Source organism: Oncorhynchus nerka, linkage group LG7 (assembly GCF_034236695.1).
Source record: "Oncorhynchus nerka isolate Pitt River linkage group LG7, Oner_Uvic_2.0, whole genome shotgun sequence".
In the NCBI taxonomy this organism is placed as follows: Eukaryota; Metazoa; Chordata; class Actinopteri; order Salmoniformes; family Salmonidae; genus Oncorhynchus; species Oncorhynchus nerka.
This window is the reverse complement of record NC_088402.1, coordinates 79,252,375-79,278,122: the sequence shown is the minus strand read 5'-3', so window position 1 is coordinate 79,278,122 and position 25,748 is coordinate 79,252,375. Positions and strand designations below refer to the sequence as shown.

Below are 25,748 nucleotides of genomic sequence, written 5' to 3'. Positions count from 1 at the left end.
ATTCCGTTAGCTAGTTACCAAGCTAACTTATCTAACCTACCTAGCTAACGTTCTTTATCACATGTAAATGCGCATTCAGTAAAAATGTAGCTAATGTTTACGTGAGCTAAACGAACTGTACCGAGAACAAGCTAGATAGCACTAGGAGGCTAAGTAACGTTAGTTAGGTTAATGTTAGCCAACTTGCTGCTGGCTAACTATTATTGACCATTGACTGTCAAGTGTGTGTCACATCATAATGGACTGTGTTATGGGCTTTGTTCATTATATAAAAGTTAGCCAGTGTGGTCTCTAGAAAGCAATGACAGGGCCGTAGACTGCCATACACATGAGATATACTCAGTCCTCAGACTCATCTCCAGCTTGTTTGCTTTCTATCAACTGCATGTTTACACCTTCCATGTACCTCATGATAAGCTATAGACCACACTATCTACCAAGAGAATGATCTATATTATTCATAGCTGTCTTTACAACCACAAACCAATGCTGTCTCTAAGACCGCACTCAACGAGCTGTATAAGCCCATACGTAAACAAGAAAATGCTCATCCAGAAGTGGTGTTCCTATTGGCCGGGGACTTTAATGCAAGCAAACTTAAATTAATTTTTACCTCTTTTCTACCAGCATGTCACATGTGCAACCAGAGATGCGTATAAGCTCTCCCTCGCCATCCATTTTGTAAATCTGACCATAATTGTATCCTCCTGTTTCCTGCTTACAAGCAAAACTAATGTAGGAAGTACCAGTGACTCGCTCAATATGGAAGTGGTCAGATTACATGGACGCTACGCTACAGGACTGTTTTGCTAGCACAGACTGGAATATGTTCCGGCATTCATTCAATGGCATTGAGGAGTATACCACCTCAGTCATCGGCTTCATCAATAAGTGCATCAACGACGTCGTCCCAACAGTGTCCGTACGTACATTTCTCAACCATAAGCCATGGACTGTTAGGCAACATCCGCATCGAGCTAAAGGCTAGAGCTGCCGCTTTCAAGGAGCGGGACACTATTCCAGACGCTTATAAGAAATCAGTTTTTGCCCTCAGACGAACCATCAAACAGGCAAAGCGTCAATACAGGACTAAGATTGAATCCACCGGCTGACAGAGCTTGAAAAATATTACAGACTACAAAGGGAAACCCAGCCGCGCACTGCCCAGAGACGCAAGCCTACCAGACAAGCTAAATGCCTTTTATGCTCGCTTCAAGGCAAGCAACACCGAAGCATGCATGAGCGCACCAGCCGTTCCCGGACGACTGTGTGATCACGCTCTCCGTAGCCGATGTGAGCAAGACCTTTTAAACGGGTCAACATTCATAAAGCTGCGGGGCCAGACGGAGTACTCAAAGCATGCGCGGACCAAATGGCAAGTATCTTCACTGACATTTTCAACTTCTCCCTGACCGAGTCTGTAATACCTACATGTTTCAAACAGACCACCATAGTCCCTGTGCCCAACAAAGCGAAGGGAACCTGTCTAAATTATTACTGCCCCGTAGCACTCACGTCGGTGGCCATGAAGTGCTTTGAAAGGCTGGTAATGGCTCACATCAACACCATCATGCTGAAAACCCTAGACCCACTCCAATTCGCATACTGCACCAACAGATCCAAGGATGACCCATCTCAATCGCACTCCACACTGCCCTTTCCCACCTGGACAAAATAAACACCTATGTGAGGATGTTGTTCATTGACTACAGCTCAGTAGTCAACACCACAGTGCCCACAAATTTCATCACTAAGCTCTAAGGACCCTGGGATTAAACACCTCCCTCTGCAATTGGATCCTGGACTTCCTGACGGGCCACCCCTAGATGGTAAGGGTGGGCAACAACACATACGCCACGCTGATCCTCAACACGGGGGCCCCCCTGTTCACCCATGACTGCAAGCACGACTCCAACACTATCATTAAGTTGGCTGACGACACAAGTGGTAGGCCTGATCGCCGACAACGATGAAACGGCCTATAGGGAGGAGGTCAGAGACCTGGCAGTGTGGTGCCATGACAAAAACCTCTCCCTCAATGCGAGTAAAACAAAGGAGCTGATGATGGACTACAGGAAAAGGAGGGCCAAACAGGCCCCCATTAACATCAACAGGGCTGTAGTGGAGCGGGTCGAGAGCTTCTAGTTCCTTGATGTCCACATCATCAATGAACTATCATGGTCCAAACACACCAAGACAGTTGTGAAGAGGGCACGACAGCACCTTTCCCCTTCAGGAGACTGAAAAGATTTGGTCCCCAGATCCTCAAAAGGTTCTAAAGCTGCACCATTAAGAGCATCCTGACCGGTTGCGTCACGGCCTGTCATGGTAACTGCTCGACATCTGACCACAAGGCGCTACAGAGGCTAGTACATACTTACTGACTTTATTGTCCCCATGGGGAAATTTTGTTGCAGTGTCATTTACACATTTAAAGTGGCATTTAAATACAAAACAAAATTGACAATACAACTTTCATAACAGTCACATAATAATATGGCCCAGTACGTCACTGGGGCCAAGCTTCCTGACATCCAGGACCTATATACTAGGCGGTGTCAGAGGAAGGCCCAAAAAATTGTGAACGACTCCAGTCACATAAATCATAAACTCTTCTTTCTGCTATCGCACGGCAAGCGGTGCCAGAGCGAGCGCTTGCCAAAAGGCTTCTTAACAGCTTCTACTCGCAAGCCATGACTGCTAACCATTTAATCAAAATTACGCTTCACCATCTGGCAGTCCGACGAACAAATCTGGGTTTGGCGGATGCCAGGAGAACGCTACCTGCCCCAATGCATAGTGCCAACTGTAATGTTTGGAGGAGGAATAATGGTCTGGGGCTGTTTTTCATGGGTTGGGCTAGTTTCCTTAGTTCCAGTGAAGGGAAAGAACTTGACTGGCCTGTACAGAGCCCTGAACTCAACCCCATCGAACACCTTTGGGCCTAATCGCCCAACATCAGTTCCCGACCTTTCTAATGCTCTTGTGGCTGAATGAAAGCAAGTCCCCGCAGCAATGTTCCAACATCTAGTTGAAAGCCTTCCCAGAAGAGTGGAGGCTGTTATAGCAGCAAAGGGGGGACCAACTCCATATTAATGCCCATGATTTTGGAATTGGATGTTTGATGAGCTTTTGGTCATGTAATGTACATTGTTTTAAAGCGCACGTTTACAAGTCTGTCACAAATGATAGTTCCAATAGCCCTCTATGGTGAACGACATGTGAACCAGAGACTTGTAGAATCATGACTATTAAGTTTTCAGTTCGTCGGTAGGGGGTGTGCTCTGTGTGCTCTGGGAATTACTGACTCAAATGAAAGAAATGAGTAGATCTGTTCTTTTGACTGAACGAGTCAAATATTTTGTCAGTAAAAAGAGCTGAACTTCCCATCACTAGTTTATAGTTAAAGATGGCAGCCCTGTGTGGCTAATGGCTTATTTGCATATATGCCTGAGGTATCTCTGATTGGCTATGGTGTAGAGTCTGGTCCTGGACAAGACCATCTTTTTATTAGGTTTTATTAACTGCAGTGTCTATTAATTGTCCTAATGCACGGCTGCTTTCCCCCTGTATAATTTTCACATACTCTACGTAATTCCCAAACATTCTATGAATTGAGTGCTCGCTTGTTGCTAAAACACTGTCAGTAACACTTTAAGGTAAGGGTTAGATTTGTGGGTAGGGACTTCCCAAGGGTCCCTGATAGCACTAACCATGATGAAAGTCTTCTAGCTAATGGGAGTACTTATTTCTGCAGATAAATGACCTAAACCAAGTGCCTGTTCCTGTCATGCTATTGCCTGATGACTTCAAAGCCAACACTAAGATCAAAGTCAACAACCACTTCTTCAACAAGTAATGTTTTCGCTCACTCATGTTAATACCTACTCTAAATATACATAATACAATTGGCCTATCTACCAGCAGGTCAATGTTACTACTCTGTTTAAAATGCCAAAACGAATGAGGCTTGGACAGAAGTATGGAGGGAGAGAGGGAGCGATGGAGAAGGAGAGGCTAGTAAACACTGCAAATGTGTGAATTCCATCCCTTTTTTTCACAGAGAGAATCTACCAGGACATTTCAAGTTTAAAGAATACTGTCCTCAGGTGTTCCGGAATCTTAGGGAGCGCTTCGGAATTGAGGATCTCGACTACCAGGTACGAGTGTTGATGTACAGTGCCTTCAGAAAGTATTCAGACCCCTTGACTTTTTCCACATTTTGTTAGGTTACAGCCTTATTCTAAAATTGATTAAAAAAACAAAAAAAAAACAAATTAATCTACACACAATACCCCATAATGACAACGAAAAACAGTTTTTTAAAAATTGTTCAAATGTATTAAATAAAAAAACTGATCACATTTACAAAAGTATTCAGACCCTTTACTCAGTACTTTGTTGAATCACCTTTGGCAGCGATTACAGCTTCGAGTCTTCTTGGATATGATGCTACAAACTTGGCACACCTGTATTTGGGGAGTTTCTCCCTTTCTTCTCTGCAGAGCCTCTCAAGCTCTGTCAGGTTGGATAGGGAGCTTTGCTGCACAGCTATTTTCAGGTCTCTCCAGAGATTTTCAATCGGATTCCAGTCTGGGCTGTGGTTGGGCCACTCGAGGACATTGAGACTTGTCCCGAAGCCACTCCTGCTGTGTGCTTAGGTTTGTTGTCCTGTTGGAAGGTGAATCTTCACCCCAGTCTGAGCACTCTGGAGCAGGTTTTTGTTAAGGATCTCCCTGTACTTTGCTCTGTTCATCTTTGCCTCGATCCTGATTAGTCTCAGGCCAAAGAGTTGAATCTTAGTTTCATCAGACCAGAGAATCTTGTTTCTCATGGTTTGAGAGTCTAGGCGCCTTTTGGCAAACTCCAACCGGGCTGTCATGTGCCTTTTACTGAGGAGTGGCTTTCATCTGGCCACTCTACCCTAAATGCCTGATTGGTGCAGGGCTTTAGAGAGAGTTTTCCTCCTGGAAGTTTCTCCCATCTCCACAGAGGAACTCTAGAGCTCTGTCAGAGTGAACATCGGGTTCTTGTTCACCTCCCTGACCAATGCCCTTGTCCCCCAATTGCTCAGTTTGGCCGGGGGCCAGCTCTAGGTAACTTCTTCCATTTAAGAATGATGGAGGCTACTGTGTTCTTGAGGGCCTTCAATGTTGCAAGTTTTTTGGCACCTGTGCCTTGACACAATTCTGTCTCTGAGCTCTAAGGACAATTCCTTCAACTTCATGGCTTGGTTTTTGCTCTGACATCCTCCGATAACCAAGCCGCACTGCTTCTTAACACAGCGCGCATCCAACCCGGAAGCCAGCCGCACCAATGTGTCGGAGGAAGCACCTGGCAACCTTGGTTGGCGCGCAGTGCGCCCAGCCCGCCACAGGAGTCGCTGGTGCACGATGAGACAAGGATATCACTACCGGCCAAGCCCTCCCTAACCTGGACGACGCCATGCCAATTGTGCGTCGCCCCACGGACCTCCCGGTCGCGGCCGGTTACGACAGAGCCTGGGCGCGAACCCAGAGTCTCTGGTGGCACAGCTGGTGCTGCAGTACAGCGCCCTTAACCACTGCGCCACCCGGGAGGCCTGTAAATGTAAATGTAATCCATTTTAGAATAAAGCTGTAACATAACAAAATTTGGAAAAAGTTTCTGAAGGCACGGAGCATACAAAACATTATTAAGGACACCTTCTCTTTTCATAACAGACTAACCAGGTGAAAGATATGATCTCTTATTGATGTCTCTTGTTAAGTCCACTTCAATCAGTGTAGATGAAGGGGTGGAGACAAAATAAATAACTATTTTAAAGCCTTGAGACATGGATTTTGTATGTTTTTCATTCAGAGGGACAATGGGCAAGACAAAAGATTTAAGTGCCTTTGAGCTGGGTATGGTAGTATGTGCCAGGCGCATCGGTTTGTGTCGAGCTGCACCGCTGCTGAGTTTCATGCTCAATAGTTTCAAAGGTATCAAGAAAGCATTGTATTCAACAGCATCCCTGTAGAAAGCTTTCGACACCTTGTAGAGTCCATGTCCCGACGAATTGAGGCTGTTCTGAGGGCAAAAGGGGGGACGCAACTAACTATTAGAAAGGTGTTCCTAATGTTTGGTTTAGAGGTCGACCGATTATGATTTTTCAACGCAAATACCGATTTTTTTATTTTTATTGGAGGACCAAAAAAGATGATACCGATTAATTGGCCGATATAGAGGACTATTTTCCTCTATACCATTTGTATTTCATTAACCTTTGACTATTATATGTTCTTATAGGCACTTTAGTATTGCCAGTGTAACAGTATAGCTTCCGTCCTTCTCCTCGCTCCTCCCTGGGCTCAAACCAGCAACACAACGACTACAGCCACCATCAAAACAGCGTTACCCATACAGAGCAAGGGGAACAACTACTAGAAGTCTCAAGAGTGAGTGACGTTTGAAACGCTATTAGCGCGCGCTAACTAGCTAGCCATTTCACTTCGGTTACACCAGCCTCATCTCTGGAGTTGATAGGCTTGAAGTCATAAACAGCGCAATGCTTGACACATAACGAAGAGCTGCTGGCAAAACGCAAAGAAAGTGCTGTTTGAATGAATGTTACGTGCCTGTCTCTGCCTACCACCGCTTACTTAGATGCTTGTATGCTCAGTCAGATTATATGCAACGCAGGACACGCTAGATAATATATAGTAATATCATCAACCATGTGTAGTTAACCATGTGTAGAAAAGATCAGTTTAATGCTAGCTAGAAACTTACCTTGGCTTACTGCATTCGCATAACAGCCAGTCTCCTTGTGGAGTGCAACGAGAGAGAGGCAGGTCGTTATTGCGTTTGGACTAGTTAACTGTAAGGTTGCAAGATTGGACCCCCGAGCTGACACGGTGAAAATCTGTCGTTCTGCCCCTGAACGAGGCAGTTAACCCACCGTTCCTAGGCCGTCATTGAAAATAAGAATGTGCTCTTAACTGACTTGCCTAGTTAAATAAAGGTGTGTGTATATATAAACATTTATATATTTTTAATCGGCAAATCGGCCCCCAAAAATACCGATTTCCGATTGTTATGAAAACTTGAAATCGGCCCTAATTACTCGCCCATTCCGATTAATCGGTCGACCTCTAGTTTGGTTATACTAATTTTGTGTGTGTATAAATATATTTGATACATCTTGACACAGCGCATTATTCAAAAGGAGTATTCCTCTTCATCCACTCCCTATGTGCATGTATGGATGCCAGTAATCCATCCAGAGCCAAATGACTACTAAAGCAATAGGTTAAATATTAAGATCGTCATCAACAGAAGAAAACGGACTGATATGGGGTGGGACTTCCTGAACTTTTCCAATCAATCAGGAGTATTTATAAAGCCCTTTTTACATCAGCAGTTGTCACAAAGTGCTTATACTGAATGTAAAACCCCAAAGAGCAAGCAATGCAGATGTAGAAGCATGAAAAAAGGTGCGAACTAATGAATACGACCCTATTTTTCTCTCATCCCTGTAGGTCTCTTTGACCCGTAGCCCTCCTGTAAGAGGTGGGGACGCCCAGGGGGAGGGGATCCTCCTGACCTCCTATGACCGCACGCTGGTCATTAAGCAGATCTCTAGTGAGGACGTGGCAGACATGCACGGCATCCTGTCTGAATACCACCAGGTAATGTAATTACCCCCGGGCTGTGGACAGCTCAATTAACTTCATTTCAAAACCCAATTTATTCATCCCAAAAGGCATATCTCCTTTATAGTGCACTGCTGTTGACCAGAGTCCTATGGGCCCTGGTCAAAATTTGCGCACTACATAGGGAATAGGGTGCAATTTGTAATACAGGCCAAGGGAGGGTAAAGTTACCCTTTTTATAATGGTCAAGTGTTGCAATGCTCTCTAGTACTGCTGGATGAAATGAACAGTGCATTTGATAAACAAAAACATTGATTGGTTGCATCAAAAGCATTAAAGCAACATGGGCTTCCTTGAATTGCAAATTAGCATCTTCTACTGAGTCATATTGTCTGGTCTGTGTACTCTGGCGGAACTAGTGTTAGGTTGTAGTAGTAGGGGGGTATATCATCTAGGACTGTTCATCCATGCCTTGTGTTTTGCATAGCAAGCCGTTCACTAGGCGAGGAGAGAATTTTTTTCAACCTCAATACAGTTTCTATCTTTGGAATGGAGAAAATTGAGTTAATTATACTTTAACACAAATTTAAGTCTCATTGAACTTGGTGTTAATCAATTCGTGTTCATGAGAGGGAAAACATTTTGGCTACATTTGAATTTGAAAGCCTTACATTTACATTTTAGTCATTCAGCGGACGCTCTTATCCAGAGCGACTTACAAGTAGTGCATTCATCTTAAGATGGTTGGGTGAGACAACCACATATCGGTCATAACTATTTTGAGGGATAATGTACTTGCTATCAGCGAAGTCAGTTCTTTTTTTATTTGTTTATTTGTTGGGGTTTGCCGTTAACTTAAAATGATACAACGACTAGGTTCCAGTTTAACAACGTTTACTTCACCGTATTTCCACAGTACATAGTCACCTTCGCACTCCAGCCAGGTCCATCTCCAGTGAGACTACGGAGCAGGCGTACTAATAACAGAGTGATAGCACCGTAATAACAGCAATATAGGGATACTTAAAACATGAACTTACCAATCTCCCACAAATAAAACATCAACAAAATAATTAAATGTCCCAAGTATTATTTAAGTTGGGTTGTGTAACAGTTTTTATTTTTATTTCTCAAGCTGCCACTTTCCATTACTGGGTGCCTTTAGGAGCACAAGACCGGATGCTCCCTTTTTAGTCAGGCAGTCAGACAGCTGCTCCTTTGTGGCCAACCTGGAAAACAGCTTTGAGGTGTGGAATCACAGTTGTAGCAAAGGTCTGTGAGCCCCACCCCCAGATGAAGCCATCGACATGACTGGTAAGTACTCCAGTCACATTGCAGTCTTGATCAAGACAATAGAAGACTGCAGGATCCACTTGTGACATTTTCCCACCTGTACTCAGCATTGTTGCCTTGACTTTGTTGTACCAGTAGAGTGATGCATCTGCCAGGCCAAAGAATAAAAAAAATAAAAGTTTCCACAGTGTCCGGACACGTCGCGTGCACAGGCGTTGCAAAATAAATGTACACGTTATTCAATCATTGCACCCACACTGCTTGCATGCATGTCCATGTTCTCGTGTCCATGTTCTCAGAATCTCCATGTTCTCTGTGTCCATCAGAATCAAATTTGTACATGGACTCAGTGTGTTCTCTTTGTCTAAAATGTTTAAACAATAGCGGCCTGAGGTAGTAAGTTCAAGGGTCACTGGTTGTTTAAACATCACTGCCTTGTGATTTTTTATGTCTAGTACAGCCCCTGCCTTCTTGAGGGAAGCTTTGCTCAAAACTTCTTATGGGTTGGGGGCAGTATTTCGACGTCTGGATGAGAAGCGTGCCCAAAGTAAACTGCCTGTTACTCAGGCCCAGAAGCTAGGATATGCATATAATTAGTAGATTTCAATAGAAAACACTCTAAAGTTTCCAAAACTGTTAAAATAATGTCTGTGAGTATAATTGAACTGATATGGCAGGCGAAAACCTGAGGAAAATCCATCCAGGAAGTGTTTTTTAAATTTTTATGTGGGTATTTTCAATTGAATGCTTATAGAGCTGGCTGGTGTGTTTACGGACATATTCAATCAGGAGGCTGAAGAAATTTGGCTTGTCACCAAAAGCACTCACAAACTTCTACAGGTGCACAATCGAGAGCATCCTGTCGGGCTGTATCACCGCCTGGTACGGAAACTGCTCCGCCCACAACCGTAAGGCTCTCCAGAGGGTAGTGAGGTCTGCACAATGCATCACCGGGTGCAAACTACCTGCCCTCCAGGACACCTACACCACCCGATGTCACAGGAAGGCCATAAAGATCATCAAGGACAACAACCACCCGAGCCACTGCCTGTTCACCCCGCTGTCATCCAGAAGGCGAGGTCAGTACAGGTGCATCAAAGCAGGGACCGAGAGACTGACAAACAGCTTCTATCAATGCCATCAGACTGTTAAACAGCCACCACTAACATTGAGTGACTACTGCCAACATACTGACTCAACTCCAGCCACTTTAATAATGGAAATGTATGGAAATTGATGTAAAAATGTATCACTAGCACTTTAAACAATGCCACTTAATATAATGTTTACATACCCTATATTACTCATCTCATATGTATATACTGTACTCTATCATCTACTCCATCTTTATGTAATACATGTATCACTAGCCACTTTAAACTATGCCACTTTCTTTACATACCCCACATTACTCATCTCATATGTACAGTGGGGCAAAAAAGTATTTAGTCAGCCACCAATTGTGCAAGTTCTCCCACTTAAAAAGATGAGAGAGGCCTGTAATTTTCATCATAGGTACACTTCAACTATGACAGACAAAATGAGAAAAAAAATCCAGAAAATCACATTGTAGGATTTTTTATGAATTTATTTGCAAATTATGGTGGAAAATAAGTATTTGGTCAATAACAAAAGTTTATCTCAATACTTTGTTATATACCCTTTGTTGGCAATGACAGAGGTCAAAAGTTTTCTGTAAGTTTTCACAAGGTTTTCACACACTGTTGCTGGTATTTTGGCCCATTCCTCCATGCAGCTCTAGAGCAGTGATGTTTTGGGGCTGTTGCTGGGCAACACGGACTTTCAACTCCCTCCAAAGATTTTCTATGGGGTTGAGATCGGGAGACTGGCTAGGCCACTCCAGGACCTTGAAATGCTTCTTACGAAGTCACTCCTTCGTTGTCCGGGTGGTGTGTTTGGGATCATTGTCATGCTGAAAGACCCAGCCACGTTTCATCTTCAATGCCCTTGCTGATGGTCTTCCCAGCCTGGTGCAGGTCTACAATTCTGTTTCTGGTGTCCTTTGACAGCTCTTTGGTCTTGGCCATAGTGGAGTTTGGAGTGTGACTGTTTGAGGTTGTGGACAGGAGTCTTTTTATACTGATAACAAGTTTAAACAGGTGCCATTAATGCAGGTAACGAGTGGAGGAGAGAGGAGCCTCTTAAAGAAGTTACAGGTCTGTGAGAGCCAGAAATCTTGCATGTTTGTAGGTGACCAAATACTTATTTTCCACCATAATTTGCAAATAAATTCATTAAAAATCCTACAATGGGATTTTCTGGATTTTTTTTCTCTCATTTTGTCTGTCATGGTTGAAGTGTACCTATGATGAAAATGACAGGCCTCTCTCATCTTTTTTAAGTGGGAGAACTTGCACAATTTTTTTGCCCCACTGTATATACTGTACTCAATACCATCCACTGCATCTTGCCTCATCTGTTCTGTACCATCACTCATTCATATCTTTATGTACAAATTATTTATCCCCATAAACTTGTGTGTGTGTGTATAAGGTTGTAGTTGTGGAATTGTTAGGTTAGATTACTCGTTGGTTATTACTGCATTGTCGGAACTAGAAGCACAAGCATTTCGCTACACTCGCATTAATATCTACTAACCATGTGTATGTGACAAATAACATTTGATTTGATTTAGAGTATCTAATGGGTTCGGACCCAGATTGCAGTTCCTATAGCTTCCACTAGATGTCAAGTCTTTAGACATTGTTCCGGCTTGTTTTCTGAAAAATTAAGAAGAATGAGACCTTTCTGTCAGTGGAGTGTAGAATCATGTATTGCTGGTTTGCGCGCGTGACCGATTACCCCCCTTCGTTGTTTTTCCTTTTAATTGAATACGCTATTGTCCGGTTGAAATATTATCTATTATTTAGACAATTAACAACCTGAGGATTAATTATAAACATAATTTGATATGTTTTGACGAACTTTACCGGTACTATTAGGATGTATTCATCTGCATGTTTTGACCGGCTTTGAGCCAGTGGATTACTGAATGAAACGCGCCAACAAAACAGAGTTTTTGAGATATAAAGAGGGACTTTATCGAACAAAACAAAAATGTATTGTGTAGCTGGGACTCTTGTGACTGCAACCATATGAAGTTCTTCAAAGGTAAGTGATTAATGTTATCGCTATTTCTGACTTTTATAATTCCTAAAATGTTTGTATGCTTTTGTAAGCCGTGCGCTGTCCTCAGATAATCGCATGGTATGCTTTCGCCGTAAATCCTTTTTGGATTCTGACAAAGCGGCTGGATTAACAAGAAGTTCATCTTTAAACTGATGCATAACACTTGTATTTTTTATGAATGTTTATTATGACTTTTGAATTTGGCACTCTGCAATTTCACCAGATGTTGTCGAGGTGGGTCGCTAGCGGAACGCCTGCGCCAGAAAGGTTAATAGTAAGGAGATATCTGCAGGGACCACCTCTGTTTCAATTTGACACTTGGTCTGACACATTTTTGATCAGACTAAGTGGGGACATATTTGTAACCTGGAAAGAGCGAAAGAGCAAGATAAAGAGAAAATGTAAGCGCAAGTAATTCGTTTCCAGTGTAGAAAAATGTTTCATTTTCATATTCAACCAGAGGTGAAAGGAGTCATGTGAATGTATAGTACTGATGTGTTCCAGATGGCATCCTATTCCACATAGAAGCATTTCCCGGACGCTTTATGAGAAGTTGTGAGCGCGGTTTGGAATCAAAAAGCTCTGTTTACCTAGCAGTGGATATGATCACGTGCAACTTCAAATGCAGCTCATTCAAGTTAACAAACATGTAATCAGATACATCACAGATTTCATCAGAGGTTTGATTACCTACTGTAGCAAGCCAGCCAGGCAAGGTAAAATATCACAAATAGAGATGGGTATAGCCAGAAGAATAATATACTTGTTGAACAGAGCTATAGCCGTCAGTCTTGCATGTTTTTATTTTTTAATCACTCACTCACTATTAGTCAAGGTCTCGACTTAAGCGTTAGCTATCCTGCTACAGAGGTTTTTGGTGTGGGATGCGTGTGCATCCCTCAAACGTGACGTTTGCTTGTAATTTTTTTAAATGGCTCTATGATGCACTACTTTTGACCAGGGCCCTTGGAGTAATTTCAGACACAATCACAGTCTATTCGCCATTAATTTGTCCCCCTCTTCTCCCTGGCTGCAGCACATAGTGAAGTGTCACGGCAGCACTCTGCTGCCCCAGTTCCTGGGGATGTACCGTGTGGGTGTAGAGAATGAGGAGACCTACCTGATCGTCATGAGGAACATGTTCAGCCACAGACTGGTGGTGCACAGGAAGTACGACCTTAAGGTGAGACTGAACGAAAAACACAAACGCGTACACACACACACACACACAGTACTACCTCCAGATGAGAGAGAGACACACCTAGGGTTGCAAAATTCCTGTTACTTACTGAAAATCCCCAGGTTTTCCAGGAATCCTGATTGGAGGATTTATTTCTTAAATACTTTTGGGGAAAGTTACTGGAATTTTGCAACTCTAGTCACCTGTTGTATAATGCTTGTACACCTGTAGTGTTCTGTAATGCTTGTTCCTTACGCTACTTCATGATTTACACTCGTATAATCCCTGACCTTGCCTATTAAACTCTAATCTTATTGATACTCAGGGCTCTCTGGTGTCTCGTGAAGCAAGTGACAAAGAGCGGGTAAGCCAACTAAGAATGTCTATGTCTATGTCTCACCCAACCAACCATGCATGTGAAAATTGCCTTAAGGACTAGTTCTGTTAGGCACCCACAGTAGTGTTGCACGGTATACCGAAAGTGCTGAACTTTTTATATCCTATAACATTTAAAAAACAGTTTGGTACTAGAATTTGTTACTTTCGGTACTTCTATCATACGCGTTTCACTTTGTCTACTGACTGAGAAAGGATCAAGTCTGTAGACAATATCACCTTATGGCCCGAGAGCACCGTGCCTGCTCCAGTTATCCATTGCTAGATCTAGCCTGTATTGAGGAACCACTGAACTCACTGGGAGTCTGGGATGCATCATGTTAGCTCCCCTCTCATGCTGTACAGAAGCAAACAGTTGAATAATGTAGAAATGTTGCAACTGTTAATTACTGTTCGCAAAGCAATGTCCTTTACAGGCTAGAACACTTTACAATGCAAGAACAGAACATACCAGTAGCTTCCAACTTTTTTTGCTATCTTACAGATGACGCTAACATCAATTCACTACCATAGTACTTTGTTTGTGGTACCATAATGCAAAATGTGCTGATTGTCACCAAAAAAACATAATCATTAACCAGGTTTCCATCCAATCTTTTAATGTCGACAAAACAAAATACGCCAGACAAGGTGGGATCTTTTTGGGTTGGTATTGATATAATAACCATCATATTGAATTAAACTTAGTCACGTGATAACCTGTTCTGTGGTCCTCCCTCTACGACTCATCGGGAAAGCATGCAGTTTATTAGGGTACAGAGGAACTAAATTATGAGCTAAACAGGGTGGTGAAAGTGCAAGGTGATGAGCTTGATGCCCCTTTCCAATAAATATCAAGGGCCTTATTTTGGTGACATGATAATCGATGCTTGGCTACCATTCTTACTATTTTGTCCATAATATAATCTCGCTATATAAAACAATGTTTTGTGAGAAACATCATTAGAGTTGAAAATACGATGGAAACCCATTTAACGATGAGACAGCCTATACGGAGGAGGCCAGAGACCTGACCATGTGGTGCAAGGACAACAACCTCTCCTTCAACGTGATCAAGACAAAGGAGATGATTGTGGACTACAGGAAAAGGAGGACGAAGCACGCCCCCATTCTCTTCGACGGGGTTGTAGTGGAGAAGGTTGAGAGCTTCAAGTTCCTTGGTGTCCACATCACCAACAAACTAACATGGTCCAAGCACACCAAGAGAGTCGTGAAGAGGACACGATAAAACCTATTCCCCCTCAGGAGACTGAAAAGATTTGTCATGGGTCCTCAGATCCTCAAAAGGTTTTACAGCTGCACCATCGAGAGCATTTGACGGGTTGCATCACTGCCTGGTATGACAACTACTCGGCCTCCGACTGTTAAACTCCAGCCACTTTAGTCATAAACTGTTCTCTCTGCTACCGCACGGCAAACAGTACCGGAGTGCCAAGTCTAGATCCAAGAGGCTCCTAAATAGCTTCTACCCCAAGCCATAAGACTCCTGAACATCTAATCAAATGGCTACCCAGATGATTTGCATTGCCCCTCTCCTCCCGCGAGAACAATTGCTACTCTCTTATCTATGCATAGTCACTTTAATAACTCTATCTACATGTACTTATTACCTCAACACCGGTGCCCCCTGTATATAGCCCTGCTATTGTTATCTACTGCTGCTCTTTAATTATTTGTTATTCTTACTTTTATTTATTTTTTGTATTTTCTTAACTTCATTGTTGGTTAAGGGCTTGTAAGTAAGAATTTCTATACCTATACCTTCTATAGTAAAATAAATTCACTGTATGGTCTACCTACACCTGTTGTATTCGGCGCACGTGACAAATAAACTTTGATTTGATGATAAAAGGCTGCACGTGACATAATACCTAAAAATTCTGTACCAAATGTAAATACATGTTAAATCAAATTTTATATGTCACATGTGCCAAATACAACAGGTGTAGGTACATTTACATTTACATTTAAGTCATTTAGCAGACGCTCTTATCCAGAGCGACTTTTGGTATTAAGACATCCAGTGGAACAGCCACTTTACAATAGTGCATCTAAATCTTTTAAAGAAGGATTACTTTATCCTATCCTAGGTATTCCTTAAAGAGGTGGGGTTTCAGGTGTCTCCGGAAGGTGGTGATTGACTCCGCTGTCCTGGCGTCGTGAGGGAGTTTGTTCCACCATTGGGGGCCAGAGCAGCGAACAGTTTTGACTGGGCTGCGCGGAACTGTACTTCCTCAGTGGTAGGGAGGCGAGCAGGCCAGAGGTGGATAAACGCAGTGCCCTTGTTTGGGTGTAGGGCCTGATCAGAGCCTGAAGGTACTGAGGTGCCGTTCCCCTCACAGCTCCGTAGGCAAGCACCATGGTCTTGTAGCGGATGCGAGCTTCAACTGGAAGCCAGTGGAGAGAGCGGAGGAGCAGGGTGACGTGAGAGAACTTGGGAAGGTTGAACACCAGACGGGCTGCGGCGTTCTGGATGAGTTGTAGGGGTTTAATGGCACAGGCAGGGAGCCCAGCCAACAGCGAGTTGCAGTAATCCAGACGGGAGATGACAAGTGCCTGGATTAGGACCTGCGCTGCTTCCTGTGTGAGGCAGGGTCGTACTCTGCGGATGTTGTAGAGCATGAACCTACAAGAACGGGCCACCGCCTTGATGTTAGTTGAGAACGACAGGGTGTTGTCCAGGATCACGCCAAGGTTCTTAGCGCTCTGGGAGGAGGACACAATGGAGTTGTCAACCGTGATGGCGAGATCATGGAACGGGCAGTCCTTCCCCGGGAGGAAGAGCAGCTCCGTCTTGCCGAGGTTCAGCTTGAGGTGGTGATCCGTCATCCACACTGATATGTCTGCCAGTGAATTTATTTTACTAGGCAAGTAATTTAAGAACAAATTCTTATTTTCAATGACGGCCTAGGAACAGTGGGTTAACTGCCTGTTCAGGGGCAGAACGACAGATTTTGTACCTTGTCAGCTCGGAGATTTGAATTTGCAACCTTTCGGTTACTAGGCCAATGCTCTAACCACTAGGCTACCCTGCCGCCCAGGGTAGCCTAGGCTCTAACCTATAGTGCAAAAAGTAAATGTGATAGAAACACATCTCTGGTGGGAAAATGTGCATATAGTTGTTATACAGATTTTTTAAATATTCGCATGAAAATCTGTCGCCAATTGGATGGAAACCTAGCCATTCCCAAAATCTTTATTAATTCACTTTGTGTCCCTTGCCATAGTCACATCTCTCCAGTCTTTTTCACTGTGTGTGTGTGTGAATGATGTCATTAGCTCATAGATATAGAGCATGCATTTATAAAAGAAGGCATTGCTGCTTTTATGCAAATGTTGTTGATTCCTCTGTAGCCCCATAAAATCAGCCAAAACAAGCTCAAAACATCAATGCATGCATACACTCTTATTGAATATGCATTCACCTGTGTTGTGAATAGGCCTATATCGTGATATACCTGGTTTATCAATAGATATAGCATTCAAATAAATGATTACCATTATGTTATGTAGCTACATTGGTAAAAATGAAGTCAAATTGATTGTATGATGCAATTAATTCATTAATACAGCGTTTCCCGAACTCTGTCCTCAGGAAACCAAGGGGTGCATGTTTTGTTTTTTCCCGTTAAGACTGCACAGCTGATTCAAATGATCAAAGCTTGACTATTTGAATTAGCTATGTAGTGCTAGAGCAAAAAACAAAATGTGCACCCCTTGGGGTCCCGAGGACAGAGTTTTGGATTCTGCATTAATGCATACATGGCTGTCTCTGAAAAATGTGATGAGTGTAATGAGTTTGAGCTCAAAACATTTGTCTGGATCAAGTGCCATTCTGTGACTTTGGCTAATACACCTTCTTTTGCCATGGTATCGTTCTGGTATCGAGCATCGTGATACTAAACCTGCTATTGGAATTAAAGTCAAAATTCTGGTATTGTGACACTAACCCACAATACATGTGACCCACCACCTTGACTCGGTCTTATGTAGCAAAAAAAAATTTTTTTATTTTTTATTTTGGGATAAAAGTAAAGACTCAGCGATTATAAAGTTGTATATCATACACTGCAGTTGAGGAACAATGGGAAAGTAATTCTGCATTGAAAGTTGTATATTGTATATACTGTATCCTACATGATTGCATCTTAGCCACTCTGTCACTGCTGATCCATATATTTTAAACTTATATATTCTTATCCCATTCCTTTACTAGATTGTGTGTATTAGGTTTTTCTGTGGAATTTGTTAGATATTACCTGTTAGATACTCCTGCACTGTCAGATCTAGAAGCATAAACATTTTGCTAAACTCACAATAACATATGCTAACCATGTGTTTGTGACCAATAAGATTTTATTTGAAGAGTAAGTTAGTTGTTTTTTTCCTCATGAGGTTGTGGCAATCTACTGGTGGCGACTAGAAACAATTGCAAAATATTACAAATTGATGATCCTTGAAAAATTACAAAAATGTAGTGGAATGGTCTTCGAGGTCCAGAGTTTAGTTTTAGGGGCCACTTGACATGCTTGGGAAAGTTCTCATGCGTTTGTTTCATAACGGTTCCTCAGGTGAAAGAGCTGCCCACCTACAAGGACATGGACTTCAGAAACAACATGCAGAAGGTGTATGTGAACGAGGAGCAGAAGGAGAAGGTCATGGAGAAACTCAACAGAGATGTGGAGGTAATGTGACCTCCACAGATTTAGAACTAGAATTCAGTCTATTTCTATGTTGACCTCTCAAGTTCTAGAAACTGTCATCCTATTCTAACACAAGGTGGCAGTAGAAACATTCTCGCTGTTTGTTGCCATTATACCACCATCTCCATTCATAGTAATCATCTGGTGTGTGTGTCCTGTTCTATAGTTTCTTGTCAAGCTAAAGATTATGGACTACAGCCTACTCCTGGGTATCCATGACTTGGGGCGGGCTGAGCGGGAAGAGGAGGAGGGAGAGGAACCCTCTATTGAGGAGGATGGGGAGACTGAGAATGGCCTGATGCAGGTCCCTAACGCGTGCTCCTACAGCACGTCTCCTGAGGGCATCGCTGGCTACATGGCCTCCTGCAAGCCCCTGGGGCCCGGGGAGTTTGACCCCTATGTGGATGTGTATGCCATAAGGAGTGCCCCTGGTAGGTTCAAGGGAAGTTGGGAAATTACAGGGTTTGGATCAAGTCAATAATTTTAAGCCATTGGATTCTCAATTTCCCTACTGAATTGAATGATTTTTAAATGGAATTGACTCTATTCCTGGATTTTAAGTTACACTGGAAGTTGGGTCATTTGGGTTTTTAAGCAGTGACTTTATTCAGCATCTGGTCTTTCCCCCCCCCCCCCCAGGAGCCCCTCAGAAGGAGGTGTACTTCATGGGTCTGATAGACGTTCTAACACAGTACGACACCAAGAAGAAAGCCGCTCACGCAGCCAAAACTGTCAAGCATGGGGTGAGTGAAAAGGGCGAAGGGATGAGATACTCAGTGCATACTGTAATGTTAACCTTTATTTAGCTAGGCAAGTCAGTTACGAACAAATTCTTATTTACAATGACGGCCTGCACCGACCAAACCCAGACGTCGCTGGGCCAATTGTGCGCCACCCTATGGGACTCCCCATCATGTGATACAGCCTGGTGCATACTGTGCATTTATTGCTTTTTCTAACATCATTCCCTATTAATCGATAATTGAAAGTGACCTATTCCCAATGCAATTTCTTGTTTTCCCTGGTTTCAATGTTGTGCTGATCACATCTTTGAAATAAGAGGGTTAAGGCTCTCCCATTAGATTACAGGGCCTTCAGAAAGTATTTACACCCCTTGACTTTTTCCACATTTTGTTGTTACGTCCTGAATTTAAAACGAATTACATGTATATTGTTGGTCATTGGCCTACACACAATACCCCATAATGTTAGCATAATTTGTTTTTGAACATTTGACTAATTAATAAAAAATGAAAGTTAGACTCAAGTATTTAATCCCTTTGTTAGGGCCCAAAAATGTGGCTTAACAAGTCACGTAATAAGCTCACTCTGTGTGCAATAATAGTGTTTAACATGATTTTTGAACGGCTACCTTGTCTCTGTACCTCACACATACAATTATATGTAAGTTCCCTCTATCAAGCAGTAAATTTCAAACACCAATTCAACCACAAAGACCAGAGAGGTTTTCCAATGCCTTGCGAAGAAGGGCACCTATTGGTAGATGGGTAAACACAAATTATCCCTTTGAGCATCAAGTTATTAATTACACTTCGGATGGTGTATCATTACTCCCAGTCACTACATGTTTAGTCGTCCTTCCTATCTCTGTTGCCGGAGAGGAAGGAAACCGCTCAGGGATTTCACCATGAGGCCAATGGTGACTTTATAACAGTTACAGAGTTTAACTGGCTATGGCTGTGATAGGAGAGAACTGAGGATGGATTAATAACATTGTATACTGAACAAAAATATAAACATAACATCCAACTGCGTTACCGTTCATATAAGGAAATCAGTCAATTGAAATAAGTCCATTAGGTCCTAGTCTATGGATTTCACATGACTGGAAATACAGCTATGCATCTGTTGGTCACATACCTTAAAAAAAGGTAGAGCCGTGGATCAGAAAACCAGTCGGTATCTGTTGTGACCACCATGCTGCGTGACACATCTCCTTCGCATAGAGTTGATCAGGCTGTTGATTGTAGCCTGTGGAATGTTGTCCCACTCCTTCAATGGCTGTGCGAAGTTGCTGGATATTGACGGGAACTGTAACATGCTGTCGTACACGTCAATCCAGAGCATCCCAAACATGCTTAATGGGTGACTTGTCTGGTGAGTATGCAGGCAATGGAAGAACTGGGACACTTTCAGCTTCCAGGAATTGTGTACAAATCCTTGCGACATGGGGCCGTGCATTATCATGCTGAAACATGAGGTGATGGTGGTGGATGAATGGCACAACAATTGGCCTCCCAAGATCTCGTCACGTTATCTCTGGTCATTCAAATTGCTATTGATAAAATGCAGTTGTGTTTGTTGTCTGTAGCTTATGCCTGCCCATACATAACCTGATTGCCACCATGGGGCACTCTGTTCACGTTGACATCAGCTAACGCTCGCCCACACGACACCATACACGTGTGCTGCGGTTGTGAGGCCGGTTGGAGGCACTGCCAAATTCTCTAAAACGACGTTGGAGGCGGCTTATGGTAGAGAAATGAACATAACGTTCTCTGACAACAGCTCTGGTGGACATTCCTGCAGTCAGCATGCCAATTGTACGCTCCCTCAAAACTTGAGACATCTGTGGTGTTGTGACAACTACACATTTTAGAGGGGCCTTTTGTCCCCAGCACAAGGTGCACTTGTGTAATAATCATGCTGTTTAATCAGCTTCTTGATTTTCCACACATGTCAGGTGGTTGGATTATCTTGGTGAAATGCTCACTAACAGGGATGTAAACAAATTTGTGCTAAATGTTTATGGAACAATTCTGGTATCTTTTATTTCAGCTCATGAAACAAGGGACCAACCCTTTATATGTTGTTTATATTTTTGTTCAGCGTATTTACTACACAATACAAACTTAATTGACTGATTTGAAAAAAAGGCTGTACAGAATAAAACATATTCCAAACCATGCACCAAACCTGTTTGCAACAAGGCACTAAAGTAATACTGAAAAATATACCTTAATATACAGCCTGGTCTAATAAACTAATAACATATTAAAAATACATCCGGGACAATCAAAATAGTATATGTTATGTTTGGTATGGTTACATAAGACGGATGGTTGCTTAAGGCAAAAACTAAAGTAGGGTGGTTTGTCGGGATGGGTGGGCATATAACGTGAACGTCTAGCAACCCAAAGGTTGCGAGTTTGAATTTCATCATGGACAACTTCAGCATTTTAGCTAATTAGTAACTTTTCAACTTCTTGCTATTTTTTAGTTACTTTGCAGCTACTTAGCATGTTAGCTAACCTTAAACCTTTTAGCTAAATCTAACCCTTTAACCTAAATCTAACCCTTTAACCTAACTTCTAAACTTAACCCCTAGCCTAGCTAACATGGCCACCTAGCTAGAATCTGTAATATATTGTACATTTTACAAATTCGTAATGTATAATATGGATTGTAATTCGAAAAATATCATACAAAATAGGACATCCAAAAATTAATACATACCAAGTGGAGGTATTGGATTTATGTACAGAATAATACAAAATGCTCTGAGACAAGGTTTGAATACAAAGTATTATGTTTGGGTCAAACCCAATATAACACATTACTGAGTACCACTTTCCATATTTTCAAGCATAGTGGTGGCTGCATCATGTTATGGGTATGCTTGTGATTGTTAAGGACTGGAGAGTTTTGCAGGATAAGAAAGAAATGGAATTGCACTAAGCACAGGCAAAATCCTAGAGGAAAACCTGGTTAATTTTGCTTTCCACCAGACATTGGGAGATTAATTCACCTTTCAGCCGGACAATAACCTAAAACACAAGGCCAAATCTTCGTTGCAGTTGCTTACCAAGAAGACGGTGAATGTTCCTGAGTGGCCGAGTTAGTTTAGACCTAAATCTACTTGAAAATCTATGGCAAGACCTGAAAATTGTTGATCAACAACAAATTTGACAGTGCTTAAAGACAAACAAAATGTGGAATTAGTCAAGAGGTATGAATACTTCCTGTAGGCACTATCTTATTTGTTTAACTTTTATCCGGAAAATGAGCATTTCATTGACGCTTTTCATTCCCATTTATATGAGCTACTCGGTCTGACGTGTACCCTTCTCTATGCCTCTGTCTTCAGGCTGGTGCTGAAATCTCCACTGTCCACCCAGAACAGTACGCCAAGCGATTTCGTGATTTCATCGCCAACATCTTTGCATAGCAGGACATTATAACCACCACTGATACAACCAACCTTTTCCCATTTAGATTGGATGGTTTGTATTGTTCTTTTGTTCTTTCTCTTTTACTTTTGTTCTGGGACTTTCTGCCTTGTTTTTCTTCTGATGTACATTTATATCATGAAACATTGACCCAAAAAATCTAAACACACAGATCATGTTATTTTGATCTCACACTTTACTGTTTCCATTGTTGTAATGTATTACTGACTGATACATATTTATTTTTAAATTGATAAGATGAATGTGATTCCATATTGATAAGCACTCTTGACTGACTTTGTAGCAAAAGGCTACTTAGGCTAATACTGTTGCTTTGTGTCCTCAGAGAGATGTTACACTGAAAAGGATAGAATAGACTTAAAGGGACAACCTGGGATTGATATATCGACCACTTTGTTGTTTGTTTGAATCCCAGATTGCCCCTATAACTCAGTCAGTTGAAATCCTGGGTCGTGTCCATTAAGCACCAAACAGAAGGAAGCGGCGGGAAACTGGGAGGTGCTGTACTACCAATGACTAACTACCTGAACTTGTCCAATAAGAAATCATGGTTATTTACGGGCTACTGAACACAACCTTGGATTGGTCTGATGTACTGAATATACTAATATAACTGGACATAGGAACATATCATTGTAGTGAACCCTACAGTAAATATCAGAGCAATTTGTCTCTGTCTTCTGGGATTTGCCATGAACGTCCCTCATCATCTCACATTGGATCATGTGTAGCATTATGCTATCATGAGTGGACTTGGAACCAGACCCTGTTGTTGGACTGACAGTGTCCTTTTGAATACCTTTTGGTGCCTCAAACTGAGTCATTTTTAAAGGACTTCTCAAGATCATTGTTATGGGGAATATAAGTATAATCATTCCAACTCCCTCTCACACATTGTCATGCCAAACATGTTTTCTTGACAATGACAGCAATGGACCAAGGTAGAATAAAAGATGAGTAGAGGTAGACGATGGTCTATGCTTGGTCAGATTTGACGACGACTATTATTATGACATTTGAAGAGACTCCACAGAAGAGCTAGCTTGGGTATTATGTGTCACTCATAGAATATAGCATTACATTTCAGCTGCTTTATGCAATTTGATTGCCTTAAAGATGTGATGAGTTTTCTAGTATAGAAGTTGAATACATTGACGGGCTGAATAGTTACAGTATGAGTAAGTGAAGCCTTGTAACCATTGTGATTGCACATCTTGTATTTTTGCAAATCAGCTTTTGGATCAAAAATATATTTTACAAAGATTTTCTGAAATTGTTTTTTTTTTATATAGATTTTACATTATAGCAGTCACACACACATCTCTCTTTGTGTGTGGTTAGTGGTACAGTTGATATGGTTGTGAGTTTGGTATTTTATTAGGATCTCCATTAGCTGTTGCTTTCGCAACAGCTACTCTTCCTGGGGTCCACATAAAACATGGAACATGACATAATACAGAACATTAATAGACAAGAGCAGCTCAAGGACAGAACTACAGTACATACATTTCAAAATGGCACACAGCCTACAAATCAATACAATATCTAGGTCACGTAGGGGAGCGAGGCATTGCTTTTTTGTGTTAGTTTGGTTAACGTTACAGTTGATAGGGGAGTTTGGTTAGCGTTACAGTTGATAGGGGGGTTTGGTTAGCGGTACAGTTGATAGGGGAGTTTGGTTAGCGTTACAGTTGATAGGGGGTTTGGTTAGCGTTACAGTTGATAGGGGGTTTGGTTAGCGTTACAGTTGATAGGGGGTTTGGTTAGCGTTACAGTTGATAGGGGTTTGGTTAGCGGTACAGTTGATAGGGGTTTGGTTAGCGGTACAGTTGATAGGGGGATTTGGTTAGCGGTACAGTTGATAGGGGGATTTGGTTAGCGGTACAGTTGATAGGGGGGTTTGGTTAGCGTTACAGTTGATAGGGGGATTTGGTTAGCGGTACAGTTGATAGGGGGGTTTGGTTAGTGTTACAGTTGATAGAGGGGTTTGGTTAGCGGTACAGTTGATAGGGGGATTTGGTTAGCGGTACAGTTGATAGGGGGTTAGTTTGGTTAGCGGTACAGTTGATAGGGGGTTAGTTTGGTTAGCGTTACAGTTGATAGGGGGTTAGTTTGGTTAGCGTTACAGTTGATAGGGGGGTTAGTTTGGTTAGTACTACCACTAGGGTTATTTGAGTATTACGCTGGCCACAGATAACAGGCTGAGCCCAACACGTGGACTGGAGGAGGTCAGGAGGCATAATTCTGCTGACAGACCTCTTCCTGTTGCTTTGGGAAAAGAGAGGAATTGACAACTCTTAACAAAGGGACGTAAGCAGGATGGGCAGACTCGGGAGATAAAAAAATATCAGCCTTAAACTAACAGAAATGCTGACAACCCGGAGAGCGGTGGAAGTTGAAACACTGCGTTCAGAACATGTCCCATGAGCCTCGGCCAACACAAATGTCTTCCCTGTGCTGCTCCTTATCACGCCGACCCCTGGAAGGCTGTGGTGGCTGTTGCCACTTGAACTCTTCAACAGAACAATAGTGCTGACTGCTCATTCATTTAGTTTGATTTATTTAGCCAGGATAGTCCACTCATTGACAATAGCCAGTGCTTTACAGGGAGCCCTGGGTCCCATAAAATCAATGAAAACAAACAAATTACACAGATATTAAATGGAGCTGGTGGTGAGAACTGGAGTTATATTACATCAAAAAAGCACCAAATAAGTTGATGTAATGCTATGCCAATGATGTCAAGTGGTTTCCAAATGCTGATATCATGTCCTTTGCTTTGTCACCTAACCTGACAGGTGTTGACGACTTAATGATCTGACTCACTATTTCAATAGGAAAACTGACTAGGGGTGATTCCCGCCCAAATTCATAGCACTAAAGTTCATAGATCGGCCAAAGGATGATGTTAATGCTACGGAGCTTTCAGGAAATACACCCCTTCCAAGGTAGATGAAACAATCCATTGACATGTTGTAAGTAAAATAATTGCCTACAACTGGCTGTACAGAGTGGCTGCCAAGCTACTGTAGTTGAAGTAGTGATTTCAAAGTGAGTGCTGAGACGAACATCACGGACCGGGAGAGATGGAGGGGGGTTCAGATTAAAGGGCTCTCTCACGCCAGTGAGGTTTGATGCTTCCAATATCCCCCTACTCTGCTATTCATCACTCCTCTATGGCTAAAGGGGCTTCCTGGGA

At 42.4% G+C, this 25,748-nt stretch overlaps 1 protein-coding gene across 3 annotated transcripts in view; it reads left to right on the top strand.

The window, feature by feature from the left end:
- LOC115120537 (phosphatidylinositol 5-phosphate 4-kinase type-2 gamma-like) overlaps nucleotides 1-25,748 on the top strand; it is a 32,988-nt gene that overhangs the window by 439 nt on the left and 6,801 nt on the right. Inside the window, exons 2-11 of one of the 3 annotated variants that reach the window (XR_003862170.2) lie at nucleotides 3,758-3,855; nucleotides 4,064-4,160; nucleotides 7,503-7,652; nucleotides 13,096-13,242; nucleotides 13,565-13,603; nucleotides 18,207-18,320; nucleotides 18,505-18,769; nucleotides 18,978-19,081; nucleotides 22,447-22,582; nucleotides 22,875-23,815. Coding sequence is in view for 1 of the 3 variants with exons in the window: in XM_029649493.2 (XP_029505353.1) it covers nucleotides 3,758-3,855; nucleotides 4,064-4,160; nucleotides 7,503-7,652; nucleotides 13,096-13,242; nucleotides 13,565-13,603; nucleotides 18,207-18,320; nucleotides 18,505-18,769; nucleotides 18,978-19,081; nucleotides 22,447-22,527 (1,095 nt within the window). In the remaining 2 variants the exon portion in view is untranslated. Of the gene's footprint in view, nucleotides 1-3,757; nucleotides 3,856-4,063; nucleotides 4,161-7,502; nucleotides 7,653-13,095; nucleotides 13,243-13,564; nucleotides 13,604-18,206; nucleotides 18,321-18,504; nucleotides 18,770-18,977; nucleotides 19,082-22,446; nucleotides 23,816-25,748 lie in introns of those variants that run through there. The other 2 variants (XR_003862169.2, XM_029649493.2) reach the window with 2 other exon arrangements.